The 12,460-nt window shown below is 36.7% G+C and overlaps 1 protein-coding gene across 1 annotated transcript; it reads right to left on the minus strand.

Annotated features, from left to right (window-relative positions):
- Positions 1 to 5,888: 5,888 nt before the first annotated feature.
- LOC128564460 (olfactory receptor 51V1-like) lies at positions 5,889 to 6,836 on the minus strand. Its single transcript, XM_053559930.1, has one exon. It carries the CDS (start codon positions 6,834 to 6,836, stop codon positions 5,889 to 5,891), a length of 948 nt encoding a protein of 315 aa, XP_053415905.1.
- Between the last annotated feature and the right edge of the window lie 5,624 nt (positions 6,837 to 12,460).

Here is a 12,460-nt window from a genome sequence, read left to right on the forward strand (position 1 = left end):
TTTTTAGTTATTTCTAATACATATGGATTTTTGGTTTGTGCAAAAATTTAGTTACTCAACTTACTCTTTGTTCAATAAATCTTGAATTAAGCACTGTATTATTTTTCCAAGTTATGCCAGTTTTATCACTTTTGTTACTAGAGCTGTATGTGTTTGCTCTTGTTTTTATTTTCTGAGTATTTTTGTTACTATGCTTTATTGGTTTAATTATGAAAGGTTCATAGACTATTTTGTATAATAAAAAAGCAAGTATTTTATTTTTTTGATATATATATATTTTTTTTCTTTTTTTTTTCAGTTTTTAGCTGAGGCTGGATGTGAACCCACCACCTCCTGTATATGGGACCAGTGCCCTACTCCTTTGAGGTACAGGCACCATTCCTTTTTTGATATTTTTAATTGCAGATAATAATTTTAGGGTCAATCAAAAATTGGTAGTTTATAGAAAGCTTATTGTTCTAAAATTTATCCTTTAAAAAATTAGACAATTAAATTAAGAAGATTAATTTGGGAGGAGGGAGGTAAGATGGCCAACTGAAGCTAGCTTTCAACAGAGGTTCCTGTCCAGAGCGAGCAATAATGGCACAACCAACCCAATAAGGCAGAAGATTGGAAACTGAGCTGAGAGAAAGGATTAATTGGTTCGCATCACCCCTGCTGAGGCAAGCTAGGACTCCAAGGAAACAAATTTCAGGTACAAAACCCATCCATAAGAGGATGGGCATCCTTTTCTCCCCTCCCATGAGAGCTGCTGGAGGCAAGTAGTGAAGAGAGGACTTTATTTCATCAAAGGGTAGAGAACGAGAACAACTGAGGGTTGGCACTCCCTCCACAGAGAGATACTGATGCAAGCCCAGACAGTCTCTTGCCTGGGGAAAAAGTCGATCTAATATTCTCCCTACCTTTCTGAACTCTCAAATCACCCTTGCCCCTCTCCTGATGGTCTGGAAGACTACCCTCTGCAGAATCGGGAGTGTCTGGAGGATTTTGGCTGGGGCAGGGCATCTCATGGACTGTGGGGTAGTTGCACTGAAACTATAACTTTAATAGAGATGGGGAGTCACAAGGGGAGAAAGACTTGCCCCATGTTAGAAGGATCATAGCACAGGACCTGCACCACCGAACACTGGGGACCTCGGACTCTCCCCTATGGGCACTCCCTACCCAGTTCCTGCAACCTGCAGCCATGGCAACGGCTCTGCCCTCTGGCTCCCTGCCCAGCTGCAGCAACCTGTGGTCATGACCAGCAACTCTGCCCTCTGGCTCCTTGCTGGCCCCTGCAACCTGCACACAGTAGTATTCCAGACCTGTGGCACCACCCCAGACAGTGGGAGCACCACCCTGACAGTGGTGGTGGCCCCACAGTTCCTCCCACTGGATCAAATTTGAGAGAAACACCTCCCCAATTGTGTGGAACATAGAAGGAATCTGACCCTACCTGCAGGGGTTCCTGAGGTGGAGTGTGGCCAAGGCAGAGGCATGATCTCTGAAGGAGAGAACCATAATCCTCCACCATACCCCCAGCTGGGTACAGACGCAGGTGGAATACTCCCCAGTCTCCAATGATCACCAGAGGGAATCAGGCCTGAACTCCTCCCGCCTGCAGGTCACACAGTGAGATGGCCCAGTCAGGGAGGCAGCATCTCCTCTTTGACTTAGGTGCAAATACCTAGTCTACTTGAGTATTAGAGAGAGTTGGGCTGCAGCCCTGAGGGGTAACCAGTGACTGGGGATGACAGTGACACAAAGTGGCAAAAGTGGTACCAGCCCCCTTGGAATAATTCTGTTGCTGGGTGGGCCTTTCTGACTCCATGGATCACCAGAGTGAGTTACACTTGAGCTGCCAGTGGACCCTTGCTGTCCAGTTGCTGGAGACCTTTTAAACTCTCCCACTTGATCTGAGTTTGTGTTCACTGGGACAATTGGTTTGGAACTTTTGATCTGGGCTGATCATCCAGGGATGCTCCAAGGTTATACCCTGGTTGTGTTGTAGAGGGAAGATCTGATTCTCCTCTCCCAGTTATTGCCAGTGGGAGGCAGAGTGTCTTAATTGCTTGTATTCCTTCATAGCTGAGATTTCAACCTGAAGTCACTGATCCACTAGAATTGCTTAAAGTCTAGCTAAATAGAGGATAAGACCCACCTAGCCCCATCATACCAAGGGGGTCCCCAGTGTCTCAGGCTGTAATACTGAACAAGACCTTGGTAAAGCTGTAGGAGAAAAGCCACAGTCACCAGTCCCAGCACTCTGGTAAAGGACTCGTTAACTACATCTCCAGGAGCCCTCAATTTAATTCCACCTTACCAGCTTCTGTAAACAAATGGTGAAAAATAACGATGGGGCAGAATCAGCGGAAAAACTCAGGCAACATGAATAACCAGAGTAGATCAACTCCCCCAAGGTACGACAAAGGAAATGCAACAGAAGATCCCATTCATAAACAAATGGGTGAGATGCCAGAAGTTGAGTCCAGAATTTGGATAGCAAATAAGATTAAAAGAATTGAAGTAAAATTGGAATTAGAAGTTCAAGAAGCAATTCAAAAGTTGTCTCAAGAATTCAATGAATTCAAAGATAAAATCACCAAAGATTTTTTTTTTTTTTTTTTGCAGTTTTTGGCTGGGGTTGGGTTTGAACTGGCCACCTCCAGCATATGGGGCTGGCGCCCTACTCCTTTGAGCCACAGGCACTGCCCTAAAATCACCAAAGATTTTGACAAATTGAGGCAAGAATTTGCATCCCTCAAATACCTGAGAAATACAATAGAATCTCTCAGTAATAGGAGGGAGCAGGCAGGATAATGTTCAAGGATCTTGGACATTGAAGATAAAGCTTTTGAATGCTCCCAAACACTCAAAGATGAAGAGAAATGAGGAGTAAAGATGAATCATTCCCTGAGAGAGTTGTGAGACCATTCCTAAAAAGCAAACATTTGCCTTATTGGAATTCCTGAGGTGATGAGAATGATCTGAAAGGCACATATACTATACTTCAAGAGATTTTAGAGAAAAACTTTCCAAACATGGCAAGAGATTCTGAAATTCAGATGGCAGACATTTTCAGAACCCCAGCAAAACTCAATCCAAATAAAGCATCCCCTAGACACATTGTAATTAACTTCGCCAAAGTTAATATGCAAGCAGCCAGATGTAAGAAAATCATAACCTATAAGGGGAAGAATATAAGAATGACTGAAGATCTTTCCACTGAAACTTTTCAAGCCAGAAGAGGATGGTCATCAACCTTCAATCTCCTAAAACAAAACAACTTTCAGCTCAGGATTCTGTATGCAGCTCTACTGTGTTTCATTTATGATGGAGAAGTCAAATTCTTTAATGACATTCACACATGGAAGAAATTTGCCATAACTAAACCAGCTCTTCAAGATATTCTCAGACCCATCCTCCATAAAGACCACCACAAAAATAAGGATTATCACTTCATATTTGTGAAGGGAAACAGTCAACATGATGAGATATCAATTATTAACATTTATGTATGCAACCAAAATGATCCTCAATTTATAACCAAGACCCTTAACAGACATGAACAATTTGATATCTTCCAGCATCATAATACTCAGAGATTTTAACACCTCTTTGGCAGTGTTGGATAGATCCTTCAAGAAGAAACTAAGCAAAGAAATTCTGGACTTAAACTTCACCATACAACAGTTTAATTTAATAGACATCTATAGAACATTTCATCCTTACAAAATTGAATACACATTCTTCTCAACCCATGGAACATCCTCCAAAATTGATCACATCTTAGGTCACAAGGCTAATGTTAACAAATTTAGAGGAATAGAAATTATTCTATGTATTTTCTCAGATCATCATGGAATAAAATTTGAACTCACCAGTAACAGGAATCTGCATACTCATACAAAGACATGGAAACTAAATAACCTTATGCAGAAAGATAGCTGGGTCAAAGATGAGATTAAGAAGGAAATTACAAAGTTTTTGGAACAGAATGATAATGAAGACATGAATTATCAGAACCTCTGAGATACTGCAAAGGCAGTCCTAAAAGGGAAATTTATACTGCTCCAAGCCTTCCTTAAGAGAATGGAAAGAGAGGAAGTCAGCAACTTAATGAGACATCTCAAGCAACTGGAAAAGAAAGAACACTTCAACCCCAAACCCACCAGAAGAAAAGAAATAACCAAAATTAGAGCTGAATTGAATGGAATCAAAAACAAAATAATTATTCAAAGATCAATGAATCAAAAAGTTGGTTTTTTGAAAAGTTTAAATTTGTAAACCCTTGGCTAGCCTAACCAGAAATAGAAAATTAAAATCCCTAATTTCATCAGTCAGAAATGACAAAGGTGACATAACAATAGACACCTCAGAATTCAAAACATTTGAATGGAAACATCCTTCTACCTTTTGTTTCTCAAATTCTCCTAACACCAAGAAAAAAATACATTACATGCTCCAGGACTATAGCTAATAAGAGCTAATTAGCAATGATTTACAACTAGGATCTTTAAAAAGTGGGTTAGGCGGAGGCAAGGACTCTCACTGGAGAAACAGACATTCTAAGATAAAGAAGTAGCCTAACAGGGAGCTAAAAAGAAATCAATCAAAGGACAATAGACAAGAGAAGAGAAATGCAAAAGCCATGGGCATGGTGATAGCTTAGAAAGGGACGTGTCACAAATGTGAGCTCTGAATCTTTAATCAACAAAATAATAAATGTGTATTCAGGAATATTTTGAGTATTAAATCAATAAAATATAATCCAAAAGGCAATAAACCCAATATTGGTATCCAAAATTAAATATTTTCACATTCTTGACCCTTGCTAAGTCAATTGTGTAACAACTTTTTTCTACTCACCTGAAAAGCTTAACTGCATTGTGGCTCTGTTGATAACTGATAACTCTTCTGTCCCACTCAAGAATAGCCAGTACATATCCATGCTGACATGACAATGTAAGAAAAATCTTGAAGGTGAGAAATGCTTTCTAATTTTTGTACTTTCAATAAGAAAAGACATGATTCTGATATTTGATGATTAAGTATACTTTTATACTTTGACTGAAAAATGAAATTTATGTTCAAAATATTCACAATACTGCCATTTATCCCCAATTTGGCTGCTTAGTCTTACTAAATATCTTTTTGTCTCAGCATCCTTTTCTGTAAAATGAAGAAGTTGATCAAATTGTCCTAACAAATTTCATGTATGCTGACAGAAAGATTAAAAGCAATTGCCTGATTTTTTGGACATTATAAATTATTCTGTATTCACTACTGTGTACAAATATGTGCATTTGGAAGTAAGGGGTAGAATATGTAGAAATGTGATAACTGGTTCAGTGTTGTTATTTACCAAATGTTTTGCATTCAACATTTGATTTCATCTAACAACATCACACATTCTGTTAGATGAGACAGGATGGGACTTGGGAGTAGTATTGCTCTGTAAACATACAAAAGACCTGTAAAAGTAGAAAAGTACTATAGCCTTAATAGAGTAAATTCATGACATAAATAAAAATATATAAAGACTGTCTGTCCATACATACTAAATGCAGACTTATAACACTTCATTCAAAAACAAAATAACACATTGAGAATTCAAAAGGAATGGATTAAAATGTAAATTTAGTCATTTCCTATGCAAGTGTTCACTGGCATAATACTAAACATAGTTCACTTTATTTAACTTTACACTTCATTATAAAATAAGAAAATAAGGTAATGGAAAGTTTTTCTGTCTAATTCTCTGAATTGGAAGAACTAAATCAGAAAATGAATATAAATATGCCTTAATCAGTGAAGTTCTTACATAACTTTAGTGATTATTGTTACAAATTATTTATCTATTGGGAATGTCTCTTGAAACTACTACTTATCTTCCCTAAATTCATTTATCTGCAGGATTTCTTAGTGAACCACTTCTGGATTCTGCCTCGGATTTGCTGGGTCTTGACACTATAGATGATGGGGTTCATCAGAGGTGGGAAGATAATGTAGATGTTGCCCATGAGAACAGGAACAACAGGAGAGAGATGCTTCCCGAAGCGGTGCACCATGGTCAGACCAATGATTGGGATGTAGAAAACCAGGACAGCACTGATGTGGGAGACACAGGTCTGCAAAGTCTTGAGTCGCTCCTCCCGGGAAGCAATAGCCAAAACAGAGCGCAGGATCAGAATGTAGGATATGAGAATTAACACAGAATCACACAAGAGTGTACAAATCACCAGAGCTAAGGCATAGAAACTGTTGAAGCGGATGTCAGAGCAGGCTAGTCTCAGTAGGTCTTGGTGTAGACAGAAAGAGTGAGAGAGGACATGGGAATGGCAGTAATGAAAAAACTTTAGGCGGACTATAGGAGCAATGATTAACACGAAACTCCTAACTAAAATCCCCAGCCCAATTTTGATGATCCTGGCACTGGTTAGTATAGATGTATACCTCAGAGGGTTACAGATTGCTGTAAAACGATCAAAAGCCATGGCGAGAAGGACTCCAGACTCCATGAATGATAGACCATGAATAAAAACAGTCTGAACAATGCAGGCATCCAGACTAATCTCCTGGCTGAGGCCCCATAAGATTCCCAACACTGTGTATACTGTGGACAGCCCCATGCACAGGTCTGTGAGAGCCAGCATGGCCAGGAAGTAGAACATGGGCTCATGCAGGCTTGACTCTGTACGGATCACATGCAGCACCAGGCAGTTCCCAGAGAATACCATCGCATAGGCACAGGAGAAAGGGATGGAGAGCCAAGGGTACTCCTTTTCCAGACCAGAAAAAGCCGTAAGAAGAAAAGTGGAGTTACTGATTTTGGAAGCAGGTCGAACAGACATTTATCCACAAAGATAGAATGTTCTGTAAGAAAAATGTATATAACAGTTAATTGAGATGCAGGTGTGAAAAGTATTAATTAATGACTATCCCAAGACTGTTATAGGTTTGTACAATTTCTTATTAGATGTGAAACCACTCTTTGTATTTTTTTTAGAAGGCAAATTTTCTTTGTGCATTTACTAAGTTACGTCTTTCCAGGAACATGTCCTTGTTATTAGAACTTTGACTTCACCAGTTAATTGGTGTCCATATCCCCAATAATACCATCACTTCTCATCTCAGTGCTTCATTTTAGTAATATCAGAGAAAAATGATTGTTGGCTTATGATGCTCTGATAGCAAACTTAGAGAATACAAAGCCGAAAAGAAAATCACATTTGGCTGTTCATATCGGAAGTTTGGTGAAATAAATTCCAAATTGGTCCTTTGTGTGTAAAATTAATGTGTGGTTTCACAGAAGATACTAAATCATTTGTAGAAGTCATTTTTCAATCATGTTGACATCTATTTCAGGGACTTAACAAAGTGTCACTCATGATAGTTATGTTCTCACCAATCTTGAAAATGGATCTTGTTCTTTCTTTTGTCACAGCCACTCTGACATCGTAGGAAAGGTGAGATTTATGCAGATGCAAGAACGATGGTAGCCAGTGGAGTAAATTCTGGATCCTGTGAGATGCTGAGAATAAGTGATGCAACACTTAGGATGACTGCTCCTTAGAGAGAATTAGAGAAAACACCTAGGCAGTGTCCTCATGGTCAACTTTTCCATACATCAGGTTTTGGATATTCCTACAAGTATATGTTTGCAGAAATAACTGCTTCATCCAAGGACACCAGAAAACAAGCTTTGGACAGAGAGATCTAGAAACCTCTGTTAGTTCACTTCTGTCTGAGCATTCTTCACATTACCTTTGAAGGTTGTCAAATATATCCTATAGAAGTTATTATTTGCTGTTAATATGAAATTTGATTTTATTTGCCTTCATTTCACATATAAGAAGTCCTCCTAATTTTGGAATACATAGTCTAAATATACAAAAAAAATTATCTGCTATTCAAGATAAAACATTGTTTAGAAGTCATATGGTTTTATATTAAATTTGCAATCCTTATAAACTGCTTTTAATCAGATGCTCTATTTTTATAATAAAAATATTTGCAGATCATACCTTTTATTTTGGTAGGCAATAGAATATAAAGCTTATAAAGTCAGACTTTCTGAGTTAGCTGCCCTTCATCAACTATTCTAAGCAATGTGTCCTTGAACAATATATTTAACCTTACATAAGTTTTCTTATCAAAGGTAAGGATAATATCATTACCTATTTCTTAGGACTGTCCTAGAAATAAAATTAGATAGACAGTTAAAGTATTTGGAAGACCGAAGAATATATAGCAAATACTCAATAAAAGTAAATTGTTATCATTTCTATTTTCAAAATGTAGAAACTAAGGTTTAGATCTGCATATTCAACATGATACCCCATGAGACAAGTAATAAAGTGATTCTTGAGCACCTGAAATATAGCAAGCCAGATTGATGGGTTTTGTGAATACAAAATACATTCATGATCAAAGACTTAGTAGAGAAAAATAAATCTAAAATGTTTCTTAATTAATGCTTACATTGATTACTTTTTGACATACTATTTTAAATGTATTAGGTTAAGAAAAATATTAAAATTAATTCGACTTGTTTGTCTTTATTTAGAGCCTTTAAAACAACATGAGTGTCTAAGATCGCATTTCTTGTAGGTAGCATTGGTCTGAAAATAGATGCTTGAACATTTTTCCAAGAATACACAGATATAGTGGTATTAGTATAATTCCAAATGCTTTTTTGAATCTTCCAACTTTGAAATATCTCCATCCAAGAAAACAACTTCAAGGTATATATTATTGAGAATATTCAAATCATTCAACTTGATCATCCACAGTATGTAGAAATATAGTTTAGGAAGCCCATGGAGAAACTTTGAGTTATTTCAATATTGATGGCATGAAAATCTGTTATAAATACCTAGAAAAACTGGACAGATGTTTTTATTTATTTCTATTTATTTTTTGCAGTTTTTGGCCAGGGTTGGGTTTGAACCTACCACCTCCAGCATATGGGGCCAGTGCGGTACACCTTTGAGCCACAGGCATCACCCCTGGACAGATTTCTTAAAAACCTTTTTTAAAATTGTAAGCAGTGAAGATTTAAAGGAAGAATAAAAACCATAGGGCTACAAGGTAGAATTGACATTGAGTTTGCTTTGAATATCATTGCTGATTGATCTTGGCAGTACAAGAATTTTCCGTTCCCATCATTGCAGTGGCTCACACTTGTAATTCCAGCAACTGTGAAGCTGAGGTTGGTGGATTTTCTGAGCTCACAGGTTTGAGACCAAGATGAGACAGAGTGAGACCATGTCTCTAAAAATAGCTGGGCATTGTGGTGGGCACCTTTAGTTCCAGCTACTTGAGAGGCTGAAGCAGGAGAATTGTTTAAACCCAGAAGTGTGAAGCTGCTGTGAGCTATGATACCGAGACACTCTACGAAGGGTGACAAAGTGAGACTCTGTCTAAAAAAAATTCTTTTCCCCCACACAGTTAGATAACAGAGCCAAGATGATGGAAAAATTGTAACTGAGTCCCAATGTAAAACTGAAATATTGACTGGATATAATTCAGAAAAATGAGGGATACCAAAAAATTACTGTTTTGTTGGGAAAAAACTAGAATTTTTTCTTTTTATTGTTTGGGATTCATTGAGGGTTCAAAGAATTAGGTTACACTGATTACAGTTGTTAGATAAAGTCCCTCTTATAATTGTGTCCCACTCCCAAGAGGTGTGGCATAACCATAAAGCCCCATCCCCTTCCCTCCTCCTTTCTCCCCATCGTTCATTTCCCTAAGCCGTCTTCTTATGTTAGATCATTTATTGCCTTCATATTAGAAATAAGTACACTACATTCTTGCTTCTTTATTCTTGTGATGCTTTACTAAGAAGAATGTGTTCCACCTCTGCCTAGGTTGATACACAAGATGTAAAGTTTTCATCTTTTTTATTGGCTAGAAAGTATTCCATAGCTTGTTAATCCATTCCTGGATTGGTGGGCATTTAGATTGTTTCCACGTTTTGGCGATTGTAAATTGAACTCCAAAAAATAGTCTAGTGCAAATGTTGTTCTGATAAAGGAATTGTTTTTCTTCTGCGTTGTTGCCTAGTAATGGGATTGCAGGATCAAATAGGAGGTCTAATTTGAGTTCTTTGAGGATTCTCCATACTTACTTCCAAAGAGGTTGGTTAGTTTGCATACCTACCATCAGTGCAAAAGTGTTCCCTTCTCTCCACATGCTCACAATCACTGGCAGTGAAATCCAAATCAAAACTACCCTGAGATATCACCTAACCCCGCTGAGAATAGCCCACATCAATAACTAGGCTTTTGAAAAGAATATAGCTAAAAAAGTTCTTTATTATATTTTTTCTCCCACTATTATCCCAATTTCTTATTCCTTGGCAATTTTTAAAAGGTGTATAACATGTGAGAGAAGAACAAACAGGGGCAAAGCAAAGAAAACTTCAAGTACTTAATATAGAGGACTTGTTTTTCCCCTCATATAGTTAAGTTTTAGAATCAGGGTCAGATACTCTACACATTTGTCTGGGAAAGAAATATCCCAAGGAAGCTTGTGATTAATTAGCATCAAGTGTTCACATTGAAAAGTGACTGGAGCAATAGAAGAAACAGAGTTTCGACATCGTGGGAGCTGACCATAAATAAATGGCATGACTTGTTGAGAAAGGGATATGACAAAGTATCTTGAACACAACAATGATCTCCTTGAAACAATTAGAAATGACCAATAAGTTATTTTTATTAGCATTTTAAAGATTAGAACTTCTGAAATCTTTAAATCTCATGGCTTAGAGGCAACAAAGAACAATAATTAGTGATCAATCCTAATGGCCAGTGGAAAAGAAAGATTCTAATACACAACAGGGATAGGAAGGATGTTCTCTGAAAAACTTCAGAATGCCATAGATATGTCTGTATAAGAAAAATTGGATTATACATATGCCTAGGTCCTATGTTGCACTACTTACTAAAATAAAGCAGTTAAAGTGAGAGTATGAAGAAAGAAATTAAAGGAATAATTAGAGCCCAGGGACCATTTGCAAAAATAGAAGTGGTAGTAGTTTTTCTGCTTTTACCTTTTAAATTAACTTATAATTAAAGAATAAATTCAGCTTGAAACAAAAGATCTGAAGAAATTATAGATAATATCCAAATTTCCTGTATCCCATTTCCTGTTAATCCCATAAAATTAACATCTAATTTTAGTGCAGTAAATTCCACTTGAGTAATGAAATAATAGTGATATATTATTACCAACTAAAGTCCATAGTTTACTGAGATTTACTTAGTTTTTAGTTACTGCCCGCTTTTGGTTTCCTGATCCTGCCCAGGGTGCCATACTTTATGTAATCATCATGTTCCCTGAGGCTCCTTGTGCCTGAGGCATTTTCTCAGACCTGACTAGCTTTGGCTGATAGTGACAGATTTGAGGAAGGGATATTTTGCAATATCTTACCTAATCTGGATTTATCTGCAGTTTTTGCCATGAATTAACTGAGTTTAATTTTTCCCTGTCTCCCCAACATGAATTGAAATGAGTTTTTCTCCTATGTGGGCATGAATTAGTTCATCTAGTGGCTTCATGTTAGTATTGACTATATTGATACTTTATTTTCCATTCCTGTGATACTTTACTGAGAAGAATGTGTTTCAACTCTATCCAGATTAATACAAAATACGTAAAGTCACTATTTTTTATGGCTGAATAGCATTCCATGGTATACATATACCATAGATGTTAATCCACTCTTGAATTGATGGCGTTTAGGTTCTTTTCACATCTTGGTGATTCTAAATTGAGTTGATTTTGCATTGAATTGAAACATCTTTATAGTGAGAATTGTATTATGTACTATATTGGGTCTTCAAATTCAGTTGTGAGTGTAGTGTTTAATCATTTATTCAAATATTCTCTAATTTTTCCTAATATTTTGTAGTTTTCAGTGTGGATGTCTTATATCATTGATTACATAACCCACACACAATTGCTTGTTCAGTTACTTGTTTTTATTTATTTTTTTTTGTAAAATGGATGTTCCCCACCAAAATAAATAAATAAAGTGCAATGGTGATTATTTCAGATTATTTTCTTATTTTACTACTTTGGACATATTTTTTTCACTGAGAATGAATCAGCGGAAAAATAAAATTATATAATAGGTCATTTTCTGGGTAGGCAAAGGTGAGCAGAGACACTACTTTCCCTTTGTCCCTTGTGTTGTTTTTTGCCATTTCGGTCAATGGTCAACTACTATGAAAAAAAAATAGGTGAGTTTAATACAGTAAGATGTTTTGAGAAAAAGAAAGAGAGAGAGAAAATCCACTTTTTATTATAGTTTAAATTTTATTACATAATATCAATATATGTTTTATTTTATTATCAGTTAATTGTAGTTAATATCTTTCTTGAGTATGTACAAATTAAATTTTCCCATAGATACGTCAATATAAGAAAAATTGGATTATACATATGCCTAGGTCCTATTAGCAGT

The sequence above is a fragment of the Nycticebus coucang genome, chromosome 14 (assembly GCF_027406575.1).
Source record: "Nycticebus coucang isolate mNycCou1 chromosome 14, mNycCou1.pri, whole genome shotgun sequence".
Taxonomy (NCBI): domain Eukaryota; kingdom Metazoa; phylum Chordata; class Mammalia; order Primates; family Lorisidae; genus Nycticebus; species Nycticebus coucang.